Raw genomic sequence first — 22104 nt, forward strand, 5'->3', positions numbered from 1 at the left:
ATTTAAGTAAATTTCACCAGTATGACAAAATTCAAAATAAATTTAGAAGAGAAAATATTAACTTTCTTTTGAGACACTACTCTTTTTTAAAAAAATTTTATTGAAGTATAGATGATTTACAATGTTGTGTTAATTTCTGCTGTATAGCAAAGTGACTCAGTTATACATATATATATTCTTTTTCATATTCTTTTCCATTATAGTTTATCATAGGACACTGAACATAGTTCCCTGTGCTATACAGTAGGACCTTGTTGTTTATCCATTCTATATATAATAGTGAGACACTACTCTTAATGGTAAGGCAAAATGAAGGAGTCAGTTACTAAGATTTATTGTACGGCCAGGGTCCTTTTCTCACTCTTGCAAGCTTCAATTATAAAACTACCACTATTTCTACCTTCTTGCAGCTCCCTTCCCTCACCTGGCAAAACTCCACACCTGATTAAACAAGCTATGTGCTTAATCCTTGCCTGTACTAACCATCTGACCCTGGCTGGAGAAAATCCCCTAACTTTATTGACTGAACTTAATTTAAATGTGACCATAAATTTAATTTATGATTTATTTGATTCTCCTACACTTCCTTGGTAGTCATTAATTTTCCCATTATTGAGGACAGTTATTTCATATCTTCTCACCTTAGATTGGCGCCCTTCCATCACTTGATGACTTTGCCTCATAGATCATAGAAACATAGATGCAATTAAACTGAGAATTACCTCATCTTTGCATTACCAGACCCACCTGTCCCCATATCCTTTGCCTTCCACCTGTTATATGTTATGGTAAAAGGCTGCGCCTAAGGGCAGCCTTGCTGTTTGTGCTGGAGATCCCATTCCCCGCTCTGAGGCTACACTCCTGCAGTTATTCCTCTCCGCTCCATCAGTTTCCCTCACTCTGCTGGCTCATTTCCATAATGCGCCCAATCAAATCTTAATGTCATCCATCTTTTAAAAAAGAAACAAAACCCCTCTCCTGACCCACGTCTTTTATCTACTGCCCAATTTCTCTGTTCTTTTCTACTGAAATTGATGTTTTTGAGGCCACCATGCCCTGCACCTTGCAAAGCTTGTGGTCCATCTCTATCTGTCTTCACCTGCCCATCAGCAGCATTTGGCATGATTGAACCCTCCCTTCTGCTCAGACCACTTCCTTTTCTAGACTTCTTTGATATTTGGTTTTCTCCTGCCTTGCTAGCACTTCTTTCCAGTCTCCTTTGCTAGTTCTTCCTCTGCTAAATCTCTAAATGTGGCGTATCCCAGGGTTCTCTCTTGGGCCTTCTTTTCTCTAATTGTGCTTCTCCCTTGGTGATCTTATTCATTCTCAGAACTTTAGATTCACCTGGAACTAATGACGCCCAAATCCAAACCTTCAGTAAGACCTCTCATCTGCTGACTTGTGCAATTAAGTGCATCGTAAACAGCATGATAAGGTCAAAACAATGAAGATCTATTCCCTGTGTCGGTAAATGATTGATTCCTCCCTTCACTGCCCACACCCATCCATCCTGGTGAGCTCTTCCTCCCAAGTATCAATACACCTGAAATCTGGCCTCTGTGCCATCTCCAGTGCTGTAAACCTGGGCCATGACACCCTCCTTTCTTGACCACTGCTTCAGGCTGTCTGCTGGTCTCCCTGCCTCTACTCTTGCCTTAAAATAGTATTCTCTTGGTAGTTGGGTGATAGTTGAAACTTAGAATATGTCATTTTTCTGCTCAGTTCTTGTCAAATTTTCCTCACACCTAAAATAAAATCCAAACTTCTCCAAATGTAATGTGAGAATCTTGGGTTGATCCTGATTTGGAGGGAAAAAAAATTTTTTTAAGCTAAAACTGGAGACAATTGAGGAAATTTGATTTTAGGCTATGTATCAAAGGACATTAGAAAATTACTACTTTTCCTAGGTAATGCATTAGAGGTTATGTAGGAAAATATCCCCTTATTTTTAGGAGATGTGGCTGATGTATTTAGTGGTAAAGTATCATGATGTCTGGAACTTATTTTCAACCAGCTTGGCAAGAAATACATATGAATGAGAAAGAAAGCAAATATGAGACGATATTAAGGGTTGCTGAATCTACGTGAGGAGTATCAGTGTTTACTAGACTATTTTGACTTTTCTATAGACTCGACAATTTTATAATAAAATTTTAGTTAGAAGGAAGAAATCTACACTGCGTGCTGTGTCCGGTAACCCTCTTCTTGACCCAGGTCACCTCTTTGGTCTCCCTGCCCTCCACTCACCCCAGTGTTCACTGTGCCCCCCACACTGGCTTCTCTCTGTCCTTCAAATTCACTAGCCCATCTCTGGGCTTTGTGTTCCCTCTGCTGGGAATGCTCTTCCCCTGCATCTTCACCTACTGCCTCATTCACATCTCAGCTCAAAAGTCACCGACTCTGAGAGGCCTTTCCTGACCATCCTAACGCAGGTTGTCCTCCCCTGCCTCTACCCTGAGCCTCCAGTTTTGTTTTTGCTTCCTAGCACCTAATGTCATACCATTTATTTTTGCTTACTTGGTTAATAGGGTGTTTCCCCAGTAGCCTACCTTTAGAGGTTCCTGGAGGGCAGAGACCTTGTCTGTTTTGCTCACCACTGTCTCTCCAGTGCCTGGAACAGGTTGTTGAGGTAGTGCATGAAAATGTGCTGATGCTAACATCGGCACCTCCAGCTCAGCTCCCCCAAACATCACCCCCCATCATTCCTCCTGCTGTATGCCCTCACCTGGCTCTGCTACAGGCCCTTCATTTCATCACTGTTGCATATTTGAGGTTTTCATGGCATTTTAAGATGTTCTAGAAATCTGTACAACATAGAGCCTATGATTAACAATACTTTAAAATTTGCTAAGAGGTTAGGTCTTATGTTAAAGGCTCTTACCACCAAAAAAAATCTAAAGCGGGCAGTAGGAAACTTGGAGGTGATACATTTAAGGCAGTGATGACGGGTTCACAAGTGTATATTGATCTCCCAGCATATCAATTTATATGTATTAAATATCAACAACTGTTTGTGTGTCAGTCATACCTCTGTAAAGTGATTGAGGGAGAAAAAAAGAAGAACCAAGAATGCCTAAATTCTGCCCTGCCAATCACTCACTTCCCAGAGAAGACCCGAAGAGAGGTTCAAGAAACAACAGCAAGTAGAAAATAGGTCTCTCCTTTATTACTACTAGCCGGTGTGGTGCCTGATATCTTGATGCAGCGTGTTCTGGTAAAACTCACAGCCTGAGCACAGCATCTCCTGTGCCCTGAAGCCCAAACCAAATCGGGATCTCTGCCATTCTCACCTGAACACATGGCTGATGGTAAATGGTAGGAGCAGAGAAGAGACGAGCCTGGTGGCTGGGCCCCCCTTGAGAAGAAACTCTCTGGCTCTCAACTGTATGGCTGGTGGAAGAGGAGGGAATGAGAACCCAGCCATGTGCTTGAGCTTTGAAAGCACAGGAAAACATAACCCATCACATTAGTATTCTTTCAGGAAAGAACGGAAAGGGCAGTTCTGTGGTGGAAGGAGGAGCTAGGAGTTCCCTTCCCCCGGGGACCTGTAGCCATCCTCCTAAGGCGGCGCCTTTGGCCTTCCCCATCTTAGGATCCCCCACGCCTCCACACGTGCTTCACCAGCTGCCCAAGCCAGAAACCTAGGCATGATAAATTTCCCTGTTCCTCAGCCCTCAGATTCACACTGATTCTACTTCCTAGGAAAGTTTTTAATTCATCCATGTGGCCTCAGTCCCATTCTAGCTCAGGCCGAAGTCGTCTCTGGCTTCCTACAACAGCCTCCTGGCCCTTGCCCTGTCTTCCATCTTGCCCTCACCAAATGCATTCTGCACATTATACAGCCAGAGTAATCATCCTGAGTAATGCAAAACTGGTCACCCACTGCCCTGCTGCAAACTCTGCAGACTGCCTTTGCCCCGAGGGTAAAGTTCATACTCTTTAGAGGCTTAGTAGGCCTAGCAGGATCAGGCCCACTTTCCCAACATTCTCTCTCACCATCCCCTCCAACAGCTCCCTGCTTCAGCCCACACTAACCTTTACTTCTTCAAACTCCACACATTCTTACCTTCCCATGCTATTTCTTTACCCTTTTCCCTATGTCCCACTCTCTCCTATTTGTCCTTCAGCCTCAGCAGTTAGTGACCTCACATCTTTGTCTTAGGACTGGCATGTCCACTTACCTACTGAAGTCTACCCTAGCGGTCCAGGCTTTGGTGGCCCAGCCCACCTGTGTTCTCACACGACACCTGAGCTTCCTCACGTGGGCATTTACCCCACTGTGCTGTAATTGCCACTTTCCTCTCTGGCTTCTGCCGTGAAATCTGTGCGGACAGGGACCCCTTCTATCTTGGTTACCCTACTCCCAGCCTGCCCGGATGACATTTGATGAGTACAAGAACAGGAGAAAATGTTCAATGAATCTTTTGTGCTTATTTGATTTTTGGCTCTACTGATAAGGTCTTTAAACTTTTCTGCAGGCAGACAAGTTGTTAAGAGCCTTAAAAGCCCACCTTAAAAATGAAGCTAGAAAAGAAAATGAGAATCAGGTAAGTAACATTTTCATCACCTATTAAATAGCAAAACAATCAGTTAATAAATGATAAACACAGTTGGTGATGACTTAAGACATGCTGTTACCAAAGAGATTGTCATTGGTAATTGTAAATCCTTTCATAATTCTTATAAATGACAAAGCTGCCTCTGTAATCTATTGAATAAGATGTTCTCATACAAAGGCAAAGATTAATTACTAGTTGCCACATGTATGCCAAATGGTGTGAATAGGGAGGGAACTGGATTTGAAGTCAGAAAAACCCAGTTAAGTAGCAGCTCTGTCTTTTTTGTATGTGTGACCTTGGAAAACTCAAATCATTTATTCTTAGTTTCCTGGTCTTTGAAATGGAAATAACATATTTTCTGCTGAATTGAGGGTTGTGAGAATCACATGAAGTAGGGACTGTGGAAGTGACTTGTGGGAAACTAAACCACTGCTGATGGGAGGGAACAGTTGTCATGGCTGCTTCAGACCCACCCCAAAGAGTTCTGACAAGGCTCAACACCTAAATGATCAATGAATGCTTCATTCTTAACTTGAAATACAGGAAAATGTTGAAAGGCCTTAAGGAACTGGGCTTCGGAGGGCATCCATTATATATCTTTTATTTTTTTTTTTTCATTATATATCTTGAAATGAAGGTAAATATAAACATGAACTGAGCATCTGAATTCCTTCCCTCTGTCTTTATAGACTCTGTAATTCTCTGTATTCTAGGTTATAAACATTTAAAAACTTTAAATGTTCAAAATTCTTTTTGATTCCAGGTTTAATTAATATAAAATAGACAAAATTGATTTTGGATTCCTTTAAGTTTCTATATCAACTAAATCAATATAGATATTTTAATTAATTAAAAAGTTTTTCATGGTTAAGGATACATATCGTAGTGCCATCTGAAATCAGGATTTTACTTTGGATGGTAATTGATGGGCTAAATTTAAAATGATCTATCATGTTTCAAATTCAGCATCTCACGAGCCATTCCATTTTGAAAAACTTTCACAAGAGCAGGATGATAATCAAAATTTGGTCAGCTATAGAATTCCTAAGTGGTGAATCTGTCAATAGTGAGCTTAGGTTGGTGGAAAGAACTGACATAGTTTATCTAAAGCTGCAGGAGTCAGCACAGTCCAAATACATGGCAAAGAGATCAGTAATATTACCAAGGACAGACAGATGGGTAAGCTTCCAGACCTCCAAATCATCACCTAGGGAAGTGCACAGGTGTGGGTCACATCTAAGGAGCATGACCTTCTGGATGCCTTCTTCTCCCTCTGTAGATTAGCCTTAACTATATGAGTTGGAGCAGCTCTGTATGTAGGTTAGTCTGACTGTGTGCTGGGGACTCTCAGAACCAGCTGTGCCACTTCAGTCTTGGGCTTATACAAGTCTTTACAGTTACATCATGGTGCGTTCAGGAATGAACATATGCTACCTGATCACTGCTGGCCTCCCAAACTAACATACCCTGGTTAAGGTGTGTGGGGTTAAAACAAGACATCTCTGGGAGTCATGTTAATAGGTTTCTAAACCAGTTATAGAACCTTTTCTGTACTGTGTTAATGGGGGTAAGGGGGCAATAAGTACTTTTAAAGTGTGTCTATATTCCAGCAATATGTGTAACCTGAGGATTACACTTCTGTAATGAGAACAGTTTCTTTTTCCTCTCTTCTTCTTCATGACTATCCAGGGAGTTGGAAAGTAGGATTCAGATAGCGTCTTTCTACCCTCACGTAAATATCCCTGCTCCTTTGAGTTCAGGCTCACCAATTCTCATCTCTCATCTGTTGACTTCCTTGTTGCTTTCCAGTGTTCACTGTCTCATTGCCTGGCTCATCATCTCCTGTCCTGACCTTACTTTGGGTGAATTCAAAGGTCCACCTGGATGTCCCTTACTTACCCTTGCCTCCCTGTTCCTTAAGTCCTGTGACTTTCTTTTCCACTCTTCATTAGCCATCCCCTTCTTTGGGTATACCTTTGGATCTTAGATCACTTAGAACTATTATTCTTCTGTAATATTTCACCTCCGTCTAAAAACCTTCCATTTTTTAAGCCTCCTTATTCTTTTACAACCAGAACATTTATTTTATATTGTGGTTCTCAACCCAGGATGTGTGGGAGAATCATTTGTGGAGCTTTTTAAAAACACTGATATTTAGGCCTCACCAAATCCCAGGCAACTAAATTAACTCTCAGAGGGTAGGGTCCAGTCACCATACTGAAATGGACTGAAAAGTCAGGATGCAAAGCCCTCTTATTCCCTACTTCCATGCGCAGAGTACCAGTTGTCTACTACCGTCTAAAATGCTGGAAGGTTTCTCTGTAAGGAAGAAGATGACCCTAAAGGAAACATGATACAGAAAACAAATGAAAGCCTTGAAAAATGTCTTACAATAACCTATTGAATTATCAACTCCTGGAATCAAGCTACACAGACGATTCAATTAAGGTTACATAACAAGCTATAAATGTTAACAACTTAAAGAATAGATGACAGAAGTTGAGATAAGGACAGGAGCTGAAGAAAAGTATAAGGATGCTAATATCTGCAGTTTACAGGATATGTGTCTGCAGTCATGGAACAAGAAATAAAGGTTTAAGAATGTTTAAAGCTGCAAAGGTAATAGAGTAAGTGGTATAAGTCTATTAGGAAGAAGATGGGGAGATGAGAGTGGTACAAATGAAGTAAATCTTAGTACATGAGGCACTGAAAATAGTTATTGAAAATACAAATGAATATCCCATCAGCAGATCATTAGTGATATGTAAGTAACCACTTAACATCAAACCCTAGAAATACGAAGGGTAGGGCAGAGAATGACTTACTTTTCATTATACTCTCTTTAGTATTTTATTATTTTAACTATATGTATGTATTAGTTTATTTCAAAAAATTAGAATTTACGTTTAAAAAGCTACAAAAACACCAAAAACAAATCAAGCCTCTCCTTTATCGTCTCTAGGTAGGATAACATGCTTAATGCCTTCCTCACACTCGATGAGGATATAATTCACCTATTTTTCCCTAGAGCTTTTATAGTTTCATATTTTACATTTAAATCTTTAATCCATCCAGATTTCATTTTGGTGTGAGAAAATGATCATCTTTCATTGCCCACCCCCTCACCAAAAACATAGTCAATGTTTTCTCTGCATCATGTGTTGAATAATGAATCCGACCATCCCCCACTAATGTGAGGTGCAACCATTGTCATACGATGATTTCTTCTGGAAGCAGTTCTGTTCAGGACATTCTGGTACCTGTGCCATGCTGTTTTAATGACAAAGCTCTTCTAGTTTATGATAATGCACATGCCCTTCTTCCCTTACTCCCTTATGTTGACCTTTAACAAGTTACTTTGGGCTCTCTAAGCCTCAGTTTCCCTACCTGTGAACTGCAGATAATGTTAATACTTGTCTCATAGGCTTTGAGGAATAAATGAGATAATCCATGAGAATACTTAGCCCAGTGCAGTTATGATATTAGCTGTAATTGTTATTAGTTATAGCATACTGTCTAGCATATAGTGTATATTCAGTAAATTAACATACTTTTAATAATTTGTGGGAATTCCCTGGCACTTTCACTGCCATGGGCCTGGGTTCAATACCTGTTAAGGGAACTAAGATCCCACAAACCATGTGGTGTGGCCCCCCCCCCAAAAAAATAATTGGCTTATTTACACACACTAAAATACCTTTTTTTTTTTTTTTTTTTTTTTTTTGTGGTACGCAGGCCTCTCACCGCTGTGCCCTCTCCCATCATGGAGCACAGGCTCCGGACACGCAGGCTCAGTGGCCATGGCTCACGGGCCCAGCCGCTCCGCGGCATGTGGGATCTTCCCAGACCGGGGCACGAACCCGCGTGCCCTGCATTGGCAGGTGGACTCTCAACCACTGCGCCACCAGGGAAGCCCTAAAATACCTTTGAATGCTTTGCAAGCCTAGTTTTTTAGCTTGGGTTGTTAAGTGTTTCTTTCTGAATACTCTATCATTCTTGTCCTTGCCTATAATTTAGTGCTGGAGGGTTTTAAAATTATCTCTTGCATATGTAATACATATTTTTTATTCAGTTTAAATTCTGATTCTTCCTGAGCATTGTAACTCTATACATTGGACATGGCAGATTAATGTCTCTCTTTTTCAGGATGAAATTCAAACTTCTGCATCTTCTTGTGATGAGATTGAGGTACAGCTCAGCAGCCAGGAGCAAGCTGAGAGGGAGCCAGTGGGCCATGTCACCAAAACAAGGAGAAGGCGCAGGACTGTCTACAGGAGCCCTGACTCCCAGGTGAATAGAAATGTGCAAACTAAAAATAAGCTACCACCTGTGCCCAAACTGGTATATTATTAGGGAGCCTTCTCTTAATTCCCTTATGATATCGGGTGGTGGCAAACACTGCTGTGAGCTCCATGAAAGCGCAAACCTGAGTCTGGCCTCATCACACCCCGGGCACTGGCACTCGGAAAGCACTTAGTAAGTATTAAGCACAAATTAAATGTTTGCTGAATAACATGAACATTCATTGAGTGTTTTCTTAAGTGAGGTGTAGTAAGTAAGAAGGAAAGAGATACCAACATCAAATATGATTTTTTTTTTTCCTCCTTCCTATCTTGTCCCGGGCCTGGTGATCAGCTGAGCTTAGTCTTTGAACAGTGTGGTCACGTGATTCCGGGGGCTTCTCCCACTTGCTCTGAGAGGACTCTGATTTTATTATCCTTTCATTCAAATGTAACTTTTACAAGATGGTCCTAATTTTTATTTTCTAGCCTTGTGTAGTCCCTTAGTCACTAGCTTGTCTAGTTAGTTTCTCCTCCCTAGGAGAGCAACCTCTGCTCTCCTAGAGGTTGTATGCCTTCCAGTGGTCCCTAGTCTCTACTATTCCCAGATGCATGTTCTCATGACATTTGGTGAGGCAGAGAACCAAATCTGCCACTCAAAAATCTTGGTCTCCTACTTTTCTTTCTCCAATTCATTTTCCTCCTCAATTTGGTACCTATCTTTGGGAGGCAGTGATTACTTTTTTCTTTCTTTATGTCTGAATATAAGCAATGTTTTTAATGATACGTTTTTAAATTGAGATATAATTCACATGTAACATCCTATCAGTTTCAGGTGTACAATGTAATGATTCAATATTTGTGGCGATCATTTCACAATATATATACAATAAGTCTAGTTAACACCTCACGTAGTTACAGTTTTTTTCTTGTGATGAGAACTTTTCAGATCTACTCTTAGCAATTTTCAAGTGTGATTCCTTCTTATTTGTTATTGAAATCATTTATTTTCTTTTAAAATCTGTAGCAGGATCATTCAGAGATAAAAGTATGTGATCCTACTGAATTCCAGAATCAAGAAAAGCATGAAAACCAGGCTCTCAGAACTATTGTAGAAGCTCCTTCTCTACCAAACAAGAGTCAAGATGAGAATGCAGTGCCCTCAGGAAAAAGTGGAATAAATGGTATGCCAAGTAACTTTTTAAAAATCCAAAATTGCTAGGGTAACCATGTGCATTAATTTCCTAGGACTGCCATAGCAAAGTGCCATAAACTGGGCAACTTAAAACAACAGAAATTTGGGAATTCCCTGGCAGTCCAGTGGTTAGGACTTGGCGCTTTCACTGCTGGGACACGAGTTCAGTACCTGGTCAGGGAACTAAAATCCTGAAAGCCGCGCGGTGCGGCCAAAAAAAAAAAACCAAAAAACACAAATTTATTCTCTCACAGTTCTGGAGGCTGGAGTCTAAAATCAGGGTGTCAGTAGGGCCATCTTCCTCCAAGATTCTGGGGAGAATCTTTCCTGGCCCCTTTGTACCTTCGGTGGTGGCTGTAGACCTGGGCTTGCAGCTAAATCTCTGCCTCCTCATCATGTGGCAGTCTCTCTGTTTGTCTTTTTCTTTCTTTCTTTTTTTTTTAATATTCATTCATTCATTCATTTATTTATGGCTGCGTTGGGTCTTTGTTGCGGCGAGCGGGGGCTACTCTTCCTTGGGGTGTGCGTGCTTCTCATTACAGTGGCTTCTCTTGCTGTGGAGCATGGCTCTAGGCCCATGGGCCTCAGTTGTTCTGGCATGTGGGCTCAGTAGTTGTGGCTCGTGGGTTCTAGAGCGGAGGCTCAGTAGTTGTGGTGCACAGGCTTAGTTGCTCTGCAGCATGTGGAATCTTCCCAGACCAGGGCTCGAACCCGTGTCCCCTGCATTGGCAGGTAGATTCTTAACCACTTCACCACCAGGGAAGTCCCTATTTATTTATTTATTTGGCTGTGTCCAGTCTTAGTTGGGGCACGTGGGATCTTTGTTGCAGTGCGTGGGCTTCTCTCTAGTTGTGGCACATGGGCTCTCTAGTTGTGGCACACGGGCTCTCTAGTTGTGGTATGCGTGCTCTAGAGCTCATGGGCTCAGTAGTTGCAGCACTCAGGCTTAGTTGCCCCATGGCATATGGGAACTTAGTTCCCTGAGCAGGGATCAAACCCGAGTCCCCTGCATTAGAAGGCGGATTCTTAACCACTGGACCACCAGGGAAGTTCCTGTGTGTCTTTTTCTTTACATCGTTTTCTTAAAAGGACACCAGTTATATTGGATTAGGTCCATCCTAATGACCTTGGTTTAAGTTGATTATGTCTACAAAGACCCTTTCCAAATAAGGTCAGATCACAATTATTAGAGGTTAAGACTTCATTCATCATATCTCTTTTGGGGAAATAGTTCAACCCGTAACACCATTATGTAGAACTTCTAAGGGTTCAGCAATGAAAGCAAAAGTTAGAACCAAATACAGTAGGCCATCAGGTCACTTTTTTTTTTTTTTTTTTTTGCGGTATGTGGGCCTCTCACTGTTGTGGCCTCTCCCGTTGCGGAGCACAGGCTCTGGACCCGCAGGCTCAGCGGCCACGGCTCACGGGCCCAGACACTCCGCGACATGTGAGATCTTCCCGGACCGGGGCACGAACCCGTGTCCCCTGCATCGGCAGGCGGACTCTCAACCACTGCGCCACCAGGGAAGCCCCATCAGGTCACCTTTAATAACCGTGTAGAAAGCAGAATATGAGTGGTATCTGGAAAGTTTAAGGCAGTTGATCTTAAGGCAGGATGAGGAGAGAGCCTGGCTCATTCTGCCAATTAGCTCCTTCTGGCCGGCTCCAGAGACAGGTACAAAGACCTGTTAGCCCCTTCAAGTAGGACAGTTAAAAAGGATCTGCAGGCTTCCCTGGTGGCGCAGTGGTTGAGAGTCCGCCTGCCGATGCAGGGGACACGGGTTCATGCCCCAGTCTGGGAAGATCCCACATGCCGCAGAGCGGCTAGGCCGGTGAGCCATGGCCCTGGAGCCTGTGCTCCGCAACAGGAGAGGCCACAACAGTGAGAGGCCTGCGTACCGCAAAAAAAAAGGATCTGCAGAGTCTACCTTCCCAGGGGGGTGGCCATTTTATTATGATAAATGTATATTTTACTTAGTCTCTAACCTCCTAAAAACCTCTTCCCTAAACTTTCTCAACTAAAAATTTGTTTCAATAAGGCCAGAAAACTTCAGTTCCCCTATGCCTAACAGGACTTGGTGCTTTCTGATTTCATCCCTCGGGAAGACTGCCAGTTGCAACAGTGTTTCAGTGTTCATTTCCCCCAGCACATCTATCTGGGACCTGAGGCTTGCCTGAGGGGATTGGGAGAGAAGATGATCCACTCATGTCCACCAAGCAGTTAAATGCAGAATTTCTAATGCTGAGCCCTCCCAGTTACCCCAGAATTTTGAATGTCTTACTAAATCTAGAAAGTTAAAGAAGGTAGATGTTCTGATTTGTAGGTCTGACGTGAGCCTGGAATTCTGCAGATTTAATAAGTACCCCAGGTAATTTTGATGCATATGCCTCATAAACCCATTTTGAAATCCTGAGACAAGGGGAATGTAAAGAAATAAGACAGGGTCAGAAGTGGGGGTGGAATTTAAAATATCTATTATTCCACCAATCTTGTTGTCAAGAAGACTTACTTCTAGGACCCAGTTTTGAAGGCATGGGAAAAATGAGGGTGGACCCTTTAAGTCAGGTTTGCCCAATGAAGCACACAGGCAGTTTGAAGGAGAAAAATCTGATCATGCAGTTTCTGGTGAGAGGAATTTTTTAAACTTTGACATAATTCCAGACTTAAAGTTGTAAGAATAGTACCAAGAGCTCCTATATATCGTTCACCTAGATTTCTCAAATGTTAATATTTTGACGTATTTGCTTTATCCTCCTCTCTATTTATATTTATATACATATCTACGTACGTATATGTGTTATATACATTTTTTTCCTGAACTGTTTGAGAGTGTTTCAGTTATGTTCCCCTTTACCCCTAAATATTTGTGTTTCTTAAAACATCAGGACTTTTTCTCACAAATGTACAGAGAGCAGAAAGTTCACTGATAGGGCTTCTTCTTATTCCGCATTACAACTAACCTCTGAGAAACAACCACTTGTCAAGGTTTGGTATAGTATCAAAGAAGAATATCCACAATTATCTGAAAAGGCTATTAAAATACTCTTCACTTTCAACCACATAGCTGTATATGACAAAATTCGTTTTCATATATTCAATCAAAACAATATATCACAACATATGTATACAGAAGAAAAGAGAATCCAGCTGCCTTTTATTGTCAGATGTTAAAGAAATTGTAAAACAAAAACAAAAAACGCTCTACTCACTATTTTGATTTAGAAATTTTAGCCATTTTTCATAAATTATTTATGTTAACGTATAGTGGGTATATTTTTAGTGAATCAATTATTTTTTAATGTCTTAAGTTTTAATATCTAATATGGCACATATTGATATAATGTACATGAACAAAAATTCTTTGGGGTCCTCAGTAACTTTTGAGAGTACAAAGGGATCCTGAGGCTAGAAAGTGTGAGACCTGCTAACTAACCTGTAGACAGACCTTATCTAGATTTCATCCCAGCAATGTCCCTTAAAACAAAGGCAAATCTCGACTCATCCTTTGCATTTCATTGCCATGTCTCTCTTTTTTTTGAATAAATTTATTTATTTATACATTTTTTAATTTTGGGCTGCGTGGGGTCTTCGTTGCTGCACACGGGCTTTCTCTAGTTGCGGCGAGCACGGGCTACTCTTTGTTGCCGTGCACAGGCTTCTCATTGTGGTTGCTTCTCGTTGAGCACAGGCTCTAGGCGCATGGGCTTCAGTAGTTGTGGCACATGGGCTCAGTAGTTGTGGCTCACGGGCTCTAGAGCGCAGGCTCAGTAGTTGTGGCACATGGGCTTAGTTGCTCTGCGGCATGTGGGATCTTCCCTGACCAGGGCTTGAACCCGTGTCTCCTGCATTGTCAGGCAGATTCTTAACCACTGCACCACCAGGGAAGTCCTGCCATGTCTCTTTAAGCTACTTTAATCTGGAACAGTTCCGCAGCCTGCCTTTGTCTTCTAGCGCATTGACCTTTTTTAAATACAGTTTCTTGGGTCCTCTGACTTGGTTTGTCTAATGTTGCTGATGGTTAGATTCAGATCATGCACTATTGGCAGGAATCCCGCAAACTAGGGCTGTGTCCTCCTCATTCAGCACCCCAGAGGACTCAGATGTTGGTTTGTCCTATGACTAGTCTTGTCAACTTGCATCACCTGGTTATGGTGGTGTCTGCTAGGTTGCTCCTTTGTAATAGTTATTATATTTCCATTTGTAATAAGTATCTTGTGAGGAATGACTGTGACTCCTTAAATATCCTATTTCATGGCCAAGGTCCAAGCAAAAGCCCTATAACCCCTCTGCTCTATCCAGTCATTCTTTTGCCTTGTTTTATGGATGCATTGGGAAACCTTAAGGATGAGTGACTTTATAAGTAGCATTTCTTGAAAACCCACTTGCACAGTTTTTAGTAGATTGCCTTAAGCTGAAAAAGATACTAGAATGTGGGAGATAGTAGGGGGAAATAGCAACCCTTATATACATGATGGCTTTCACTGGATTTAAAGAACAAAAGCAAAACAAGTATAGAAGCAAAGGACCTGAGAAAATACAATAAATATAATAATAGCCAACATGATAATAGTGTTTCTTAGGCTGGTGGGATTGTGTGACTTTTATCATCCTTGTTAAAACAACTAGACATGTTCATAGCAAAAGTTCTGGAAAAGAGTTTTATAAACATACAGAAATTTAAAAACATCTATACAAGAAGCATAAAATTTCTGTCTACTTGAAATATGAGCTAAAATTGTGGTGATGCTGTAACTAATGCTTTGTGCTCCTTGTGCCGTCTCTCCCATACCTTGGCAGAGGCCTATCACATGAATATGCTCCACGTTAACTTACATTTCTTAATGGGAATAATTTTTGGAAATCTTTCATTAGTTCTGTATCCTTGGATTCAGGTAATGAAGGTCCAAAGATACCTTCAGAAAGAAAGAAGTCTCTCTACACAGATGGGTTTTCCAAACCCAGAAAAAATAAAAGAACTGCAAGCACTACTCCAAGTAAGTTTTGCACACAAAGAAACATAAAATGGTGGTTGGCCCCCTTCAGGCTGACGCTGGCGAGGCAGTGCACTGTGACAGCCGAAGGCTCAGACACTGGCATTGGGGTTTGCGCCCTCGTTCCCCCATTTTCTGCCTGTGAGACCTTGGGAAACTTATTTATCCCCAGTAAACCCACGTCCTCAGTTTAAAGTGGGAATAATTAAACTACCTATTTCATCAGGTTAATATATGGATTAATTAAGACAGTTTTCCACTTCTGATTACCTAGCAAGGCAGCTAGGCTGTAGCAAGTATTCATGAAATATCTGAGAATTAATGTGTATCAAATACTTGGCACAATGTCTACCTTGTAAAAACATTATTTTTAGTAATAAGTCTAAGGGACTCCATTTCTGGACATGTAATTCTCTTTCTCTATTGCCTGGCACATAGAATGTTGACTGTGCTATATACTTAGAGTACTTAAAATGCTGCTTAGCATATTTGAGAAATTCTAACAATTATACTTAATAAGAATATAGTTAGTTAGAATAGTACAGAGCAGGAGTCAGCAAACTATTGCCCATCTTGGCCTGTCTTATAGCCCTTGAGCTAAGAATGGTTTCTTATAGCCCTTTTACATTTGTAAAAGGTTGTATATAAGAAAGAATATGAGACAGAGACCACAGTGTATGTGACCGCCAAGCCTAAAATATTTACTGTCTGCCCGTTTACAGAAAGTTTGCCAATCCTTTGCATAGAGCTTTCTTAGCATTATTAAATGTCAAATTTATGATTAAGTAAAGGCCATTAATTAATTGGTAAGGGGAGAGGACAAATCTGTTAGTCTTTTCTTATCCTCTGGACTAAACGAAGATGTTAGTCAGCAGTGAAATGGACAACGGAGAGATGGTCAGTGTTCGTAGTTTATAAGGTGAATATGCTTTGCCCCTGATTTTTAAAACCTAAATGTTTTGAAATTAAAATTTTAGCAAAGATGATGCTGAAGTTGAATGTCAGGGATGCCAAGACAAGAATAAGTGTTAACAGAAAAACATAGGGAAGGTGAATAAATGGATTTTGTCTTGTTGTTAATTGTCATATTTGGGGAAATATTCTAGATTTTAAGAAGCTTCATGAGGCTCGTTTTAAGGAAATGGAGTCCATTGATCAATATGTTGAGAGAAAAAAGAAACATTTTGAAGAACACAATTCATTTAATGAACTGAAGGTATGCTGATAAAATTATGTTCTTAATGCCACTAAGCTGTTTGTTTTTAATGTTGATACTGTGTATATACAATGGTTAATACAATTAGCTATTATTCTACTAGTGGAATGGATTTGAGTCTAATGTATTTTTATTATTTTAAATTTGTTTTTGAGAATTTTCAAAACCCTCCAGATAAAGCAGTGAATCTTCACTATGAAAAAGAATTCTGTAAAAAATAAAGTTAAAAAAATAAAACATTTTTTAAAAATTTGTAAAAAAATTTTTTTAAAGTAAACAGTAAAAAAAGGAAAAAAAAAGGAAGAACTCCAAAGTAGCAATAAGTTGTTCTGTTTTCCACATTCAGACACTGTGCCTATCACTTTTGTTGGGGAAGGACTGATATATGGCTGAAGCCATCTCTCCCTGTCTCTGACCTAAAGGGAAAATGAGTGACTAGCAGTTGCTAATTTAAAGGCTTCCTGTCATACCTGAGCTCTCTGGGTGGGGGGCCTTCAGGCCAGGTCCTGCTGGACTCAAGCAGCTTCGAGTAAGAGAAGGTAAAGTCAACCCTGAGGCTGAGTTAGCAGCATAGTAGTGAGTAAATAACATCCTAGGAAGTTGATGTTCCTGTCTTACATGGTATCTGGTGTTAAAGGGGTGCCACAAAGATGGATGGGAAACATTTTTGAATTTAATAATACATAATAACCTGCCTATTTCTCAAAGAATTTGAGGCAGTTTGTGGTATTACACACAACACAAAACAGTATAAATCTGGTTTAAAAGGGGCAGAAAATGAGCACTGTTAACAGGTACAGTGACTAATATATCAGTCACTCAGTTGAGTTTTGAGTTTTCTGATATCAGTGCCAATGCAGAAATGCACTGGGTAATAAGTTCTAAATAATTAAAAACAAAAAACATACGGTTCTTAGAAGCTTACTCTTGGATAATAAATGTTCATTTGAACATTTATAAAACCACTGTTACCACAGTTGAAGACACTGTTAACAACTTTCTAGCGAACAGTCTTGGCATTAAACATCTCCATTCCTTCATAGTGATCTAACAACATGGGTGGACAATCCAGGGAAGAGCTATTCAGTATGTCCATAAGAAGACTCTTAACTATTAGCAAGGGCTAAGTATCACAACATTCACAGCTGAGTATTGGGACAAGAGGCCCATCCCGGAGGAGCGGGAGAGGGTGTCCTGCTGATGCTTTACAGAAAGTAGACAGCTTCTTTTTCTGCATAGGCATGAGCTAGCTGCAAATATGCCTGTAAGGAGGGCCACTCGTTCTCCTTACCATGAAGCTGAGCCTACTTAAGTACTTGATTGAAAGTCAAGCTTTCTGTACTACATAATATGGATGAATTAATTTCCAGGTAAAAGTTAAGGGCAGAACAACTGCTTCAACCACAAACTTGATTGTAGCCTTGAAGATGTGTTGAATAAATGAGTAGCTTATGTTGTTTTTTAGTTGATAGCCCCATCTGAATGAGTTCTAAAATCCCACCCCAGCGCCACTGTTTAAGGAATTGGCTAATCAAATGGGTTATTTGGTATGATCTGTTTGGAGACTAGAGAATAAAAAACAATTACAGTGACTTCACCATAGCTAATATGGATTTCTTGACGGTTGACTTGTTTGGGGATTGGTCATTTGGAGAGTGATGGACAATAAGAAATGAGCAGAGATCTAGAGAGAATCATTCTGGCTGTGACCAATCTCTCCTTTCATGATTACAGGATGGAAACCTGATTGAGTTAGTTGCCAAATGGCTCCCCTCTGCAATGATCTGAAACCTTGTGCCCTGAGTTGCCTGTTTACTTTGCTAACAGTAGGAATGATCAAATTTTTTGATCTTTGACAGTATATGACAAAATCCCAATTGAATTTGCATTTCTCTGATCATTACATGTTACATGTTTATGTTACAAATATTTATATGTGTTCATTGATGATTTTGCTGTGAATTTGCTTTTTCTTAATTTTTGCTGATTTATGAGCCACTTATCTATATTAATGACATATATTATGTATTATATGTTCTAAATACTTTCCCACAGTTTGTCTTAACAGTGTCTTACCTTGTGGAAGGTTTTATTGTTTTATCCAACTATCCAGCTTTTCCTTCTAAAACTGAGGGTTTTGTCTTGCTCTCCCTGTCCCAAGATCATAAAAATATGCTCTTATATTTATTTTTACTGCTTTTATTATTTTTCCCTATGTTACTCCTTAACCCACATTTTAATTTTTATGTATGGTATGATTGAGCTCTTTGCTTTGTTAAAACAGGATTTTTTTTGCTAAAAGAAAGGAAGGAATTGATTAGATACACTGCAAACAAAATAAATTTGTACTACTAGAGTCTGCGGCATAATATTCTACCTGAAAAGTCAGAAAGATTGGTATTCAGTGCGAGTAGAATCATTTAAACATAAGTTGCTCAAGCAAAGGTATAGAGTTGGTGATTCTATCACCAGGTATACTGGAAAGTGGGAATTTTAGGGGAAAGACAGAAGAAGGCATAAAAGGTGTGGTTAAATATAACAGCATACTTAATACATCTAACCTGAGTTTTCAGCTTATAGTAAAGATATGTATTTACCAAATACTTTGGTTTTAAATTTGTCTCACAACATGAGACTCTCTTCTGCTCGTATGTTGAAATGAGAAGTTAACATAATTCTCTAGTTTCTTGTATTATTTCATAGGATAGAATCAGAATTTTTATGTCTTTTGGCTTTACATTGTCAATTTTAATAGTCCTATCTCTGCTGTCAGTGAAGTTAGATTTCTTCTGCTTGCAACAGAGCTTAGACTAATGATAGTAAAACATTCAATCATTCTTTGTGCTTTGACAGTATCTAGAAAAAGAACATAAGTGGAACCCTTCCCTGCCATTTCAAAGAGAGCATTTCCCTTCCTCCCTTCTTTCTTTTCTTTAGGTTTTTTAAAAAGAACTTTAAAAAGCTATTGGAGAGCCAGGGGTGGGTAGGAGAGGAATTATTTGTAGATTCCATAAGCTTTTTACATAGTAGGTTTCTCTTTGAGTTTGTATTTAATAAACTGCATATCATGCTCTCAAAGGAACCATCTTTCCAAGAGAACCGATTTATCCTCCCTTTCTGGCCATGGGGGACTGTTTAGCCACCTGCTTTCTCTAGTTAGAAAATACCTGGGGACATGGTAGCTGGGAAAGGCTTTCTGTAACACGTTACTCAGCACAACCAGAAGTTTCTCTTAAATCAGAGTCACCATAGCAACACAGGTGCAGGGAACTGCTCAGCCTGCCAGGCAGGTAGGGTAGGGTGAGGTAGTGGGGAAGGAAGGATGACAGGGTTAAAAGTGGCGATGAAACGGGATAAATGGGGGCACTCTCTTGCACTTTGCCCAGACAATACTGTCTCAGAGGCCAGCTTTAATGTGGTGTGTTTCCCTTTCTTCAGAAGCAGCCCGGCACTAAGGGAGTGGTGGCAACTCCAGTTCCTCCCCGAGAAAGACTCTCTGTGGCTCGTACCCCCGCCAGCCAACGGGGCTCACAAGGCCGGCCTCACGCAGGCCGTAGCACCTCGTGTGTGAAGGGGCTGGCCAAGCGCTCTGTGCTCTCAGCAGCTAAGATGAACGTCAGGTAAAGAAGAGCTCCAAAATGGAACCAAGGGCGAGAGCTCAAAGCTTTACTGCTTCTAATACATTTCAGGTGGACTACAACAAATATTTTAGTGTTGATGAAAAAGGAGAAAGGATCGGAATAGAGAGAAAGATCAGCAAACTGGTTTTATTTATGTTACTTTTTTCCCCTTAAATTTGTGTTTTCTTGTTTTGTCCACCTTCCCTAAGCTCGCGTGTTGTTTTTTTTTTTAAACACTACCTTTTTATTCGTTTTGTGTTGGTTTTTTAATTTATTTATTTTTTGGCTGCATTGGGTCTTCATTGCTGCCCCCGGGCTTTCTCTAGGTGCGGCAAGCGGGGGCTACTCTTCCTTGTGGTGCGCAGGCTTCTCGTTGCAGTGGCTTCTATTGTTGCGGAGCATAGGCTTTAGGTGCATGGGCTTCCGTAGTTGTGGCACACAGGCTCAACAGTTGTGGCTCGTGGGCCCCATTGCACAGCCTTAGTAGCTGTGGCGCACGGGCTTAGTTGCTCTGTGGCATGTGGGATCTTCCCGGACCAGGGCTCGAACCCGTGTCCCCTGCATTGGCAGGCGGATTCTTAACCACTGTGCCACCAGGGAAGTCCCCCTAAGCTCACATTTGATTCATAAGTAAAGATAGAAAATAAGATCTATATGGATATTTTACCTTATTAATTTAATGTATGTCTGCAAAGATGTGTACATAGAAATTTTTCCGTTGACATAAATCTAAAGTTGAAGCTAAATTCCTAATCTCCCAATGTAGTGAGCTAAAGAATTGACTCATCCTAAACTATGAACATTGTAACCTACTGGGTACTGCAGTAGCATAGCCATCTCATGCTCATTGATCCCTGTTTTCTTTGCTTGTGCCTTTCCTGACATCAGGTGAGCCCTCAACTGTGACTGTCCCCACAGATGAAGATCTTCAGGCTCCTTTCTCTTAATACCGAAATTTGATTCTCTCCTTTTTTAAGGGCGTTTGCGGCATCTAACAGAACTGGTGCATGGTAACACTTCCCCAACACGTGCAATTATCTGACATAGTTTTTAAAAACTGAAAAATGCCCTTGAATTTCGAATTCTTATTGAGTTAGCCTGGAATATGAGGTACCTATACTTGGCAGTTCTGATTGTATTTATTAATAGTTAAGAACACCATGGTCAGGGGCTAGTCCTTGCTTCATGCAGGGTACAGAACAGCCTGGAATTAGTAGCACTTTTCCTACCGCATCTAATTTTCTTAACTCTGTTGTAGAGAGTCTTGAGTAATAATTTTAGATGTTGATTCAGGATCACCATCAAATCTTTAGTTGTAAGTCCAGAAGTTCCCTTCTGTTAACCCACCACCAACAACCCTATGTGTGTTTATGTCTGTCATTACTGGATTTTCATTGAATCTAAGATACCATCCACTGAAGACTCACCATTATTCTATGAACCACTAAGAAAAAGCACTGCCGACTAACTTTGATGTGTTACCAATTGTAAAACACATTCTAATTTCAGAGATGTTAAAATGTAGAAAAACTCTGCATCAGAGGATCAATGAAAAACATTTATGGCAACTTGCTCTGAGTAGAGAAGGACTTATGTACCACTCAAATGAATGACATTCTTCTAGGAAGATGGAAGAAATGCTCCTATCACTCATTTGGCATAGCAATCTCCTGTTCCCTCAGACTTGCCCTCACTAGGAGGAGGAGAAAGAAGGGGAGCTTTTTAAAATACCTCCTAAACTATAACTTGAGGCACATAGGCATCTCCTTTGAGCTCTGCCTTATACTGTCTTTGGCCAAGGCAGGGAGAGCAGAGAATATAAAACCATATTTTACAAATAACAAGTTGATAAATGATTTGCTCTAGCATCATTGTTTAAGAACATGTCTATTCTGTGAAAGAGGTTCATTTGTATAACAAGTATTTATTGAGGCCCTTTCAGTGCTTGGTGATGGGTAGGTGGTTTTGTTTAGAAGCTTGACCCAAGTACTCATGTCTTATACTCCACTGTCCTATTTAGGTTTTCAGCTGCTACTAAAGATAATGAGCATAAGCGTTCACTGACCAAGACTCCAGCCAGAAAGTCTGCACATGTGACCACATCTGGGAGTACCCCAAAAGGCCAGGCTGTGCTCGAGACACACAAGTTAAAGACCACAAGGGCTGAATCTGCTGCTGGTAAAAAAAAAAAAAAAAACAACAGAACAAAACAAAACAACCTCCCTCCCACCCCCCAAAGTTC

The 22104-nt window shown here is 40.6% G+C and overlaps 2 protein-coding genes across 3 annotated transcripts in view; one reads left to right on the top strand and one right to left on the bottom strand.

Moving 5' to 3' along the window:
* NUSAP1 (nucleolar and spindle associated protein 1) overlaps window positions 1–22104 on the top strand; it is a 33014-nt gene that overhangs the window by 2348 nt on the left and 8562 nt on the right. The window contains exons 2-8 of the mRNA XM_033851496.2: window positions 4479–4547; window positions 8706–8849; window positions 9867–10023; window positions 14928–15029; window positions 16133–16242; window positions 19681–19862; window positions 21883–22040. Of these exons, the coding sequence (XP_033707387.1) occupies window positions 4479–4547; window positions 8706–8849; window positions 9867–10023; window positions 14928–15029; window positions 16133–16242; window positions 19681–19862; window positions 21883–22040 (922 nt within the window). The remainder of the gene's footprint in view (window positions 1–4478; window positions 4548–8705; window positions 8850–9866; window positions 10024–14927; window positions 15030–16132; window positions 16243–19680; window positions 19863–21882; window positions 22041–22104) is intronic.
* The window catches only part of NDUFAF1 (NADH:ubiquinone oxidoreductase complex assembly factor 1), a 65839-nt gene continuing 43815 nt past the window's right edge, over window positions 81–22104 (bottom strand). For both annotated transcript variants that reach the window (XM_073800758.1, XM_033851503.2), the window contains one exon: window positions 81–6898. In XM_073800758.1, the coding sequence (XP_073656859.1) occupies window positions 6851–6898 (48 nt within the window). In that variant the 3' untranslated portion in view covers window positions 81–6850. The remainder of the gene's footprint in view (window positions 6899–22104) is intronic.

The sequence above is a fragment of the Tursiops truncatus genome, chromosome 2 (assembly GCF_011762595.2).
Source record: "Tursiops truncatus isolate mTurTru1 chromosome 2, mTurTru1.mat.Y, whole genome shotgun sequence".
In the NCBI taxonomy this organism is placed as follows: Eukaryota; Metazoa; Chordata; class Mammalia; order Artiodactyla; family Delphinidae; genus Tursiops; species Tursiops truncatus.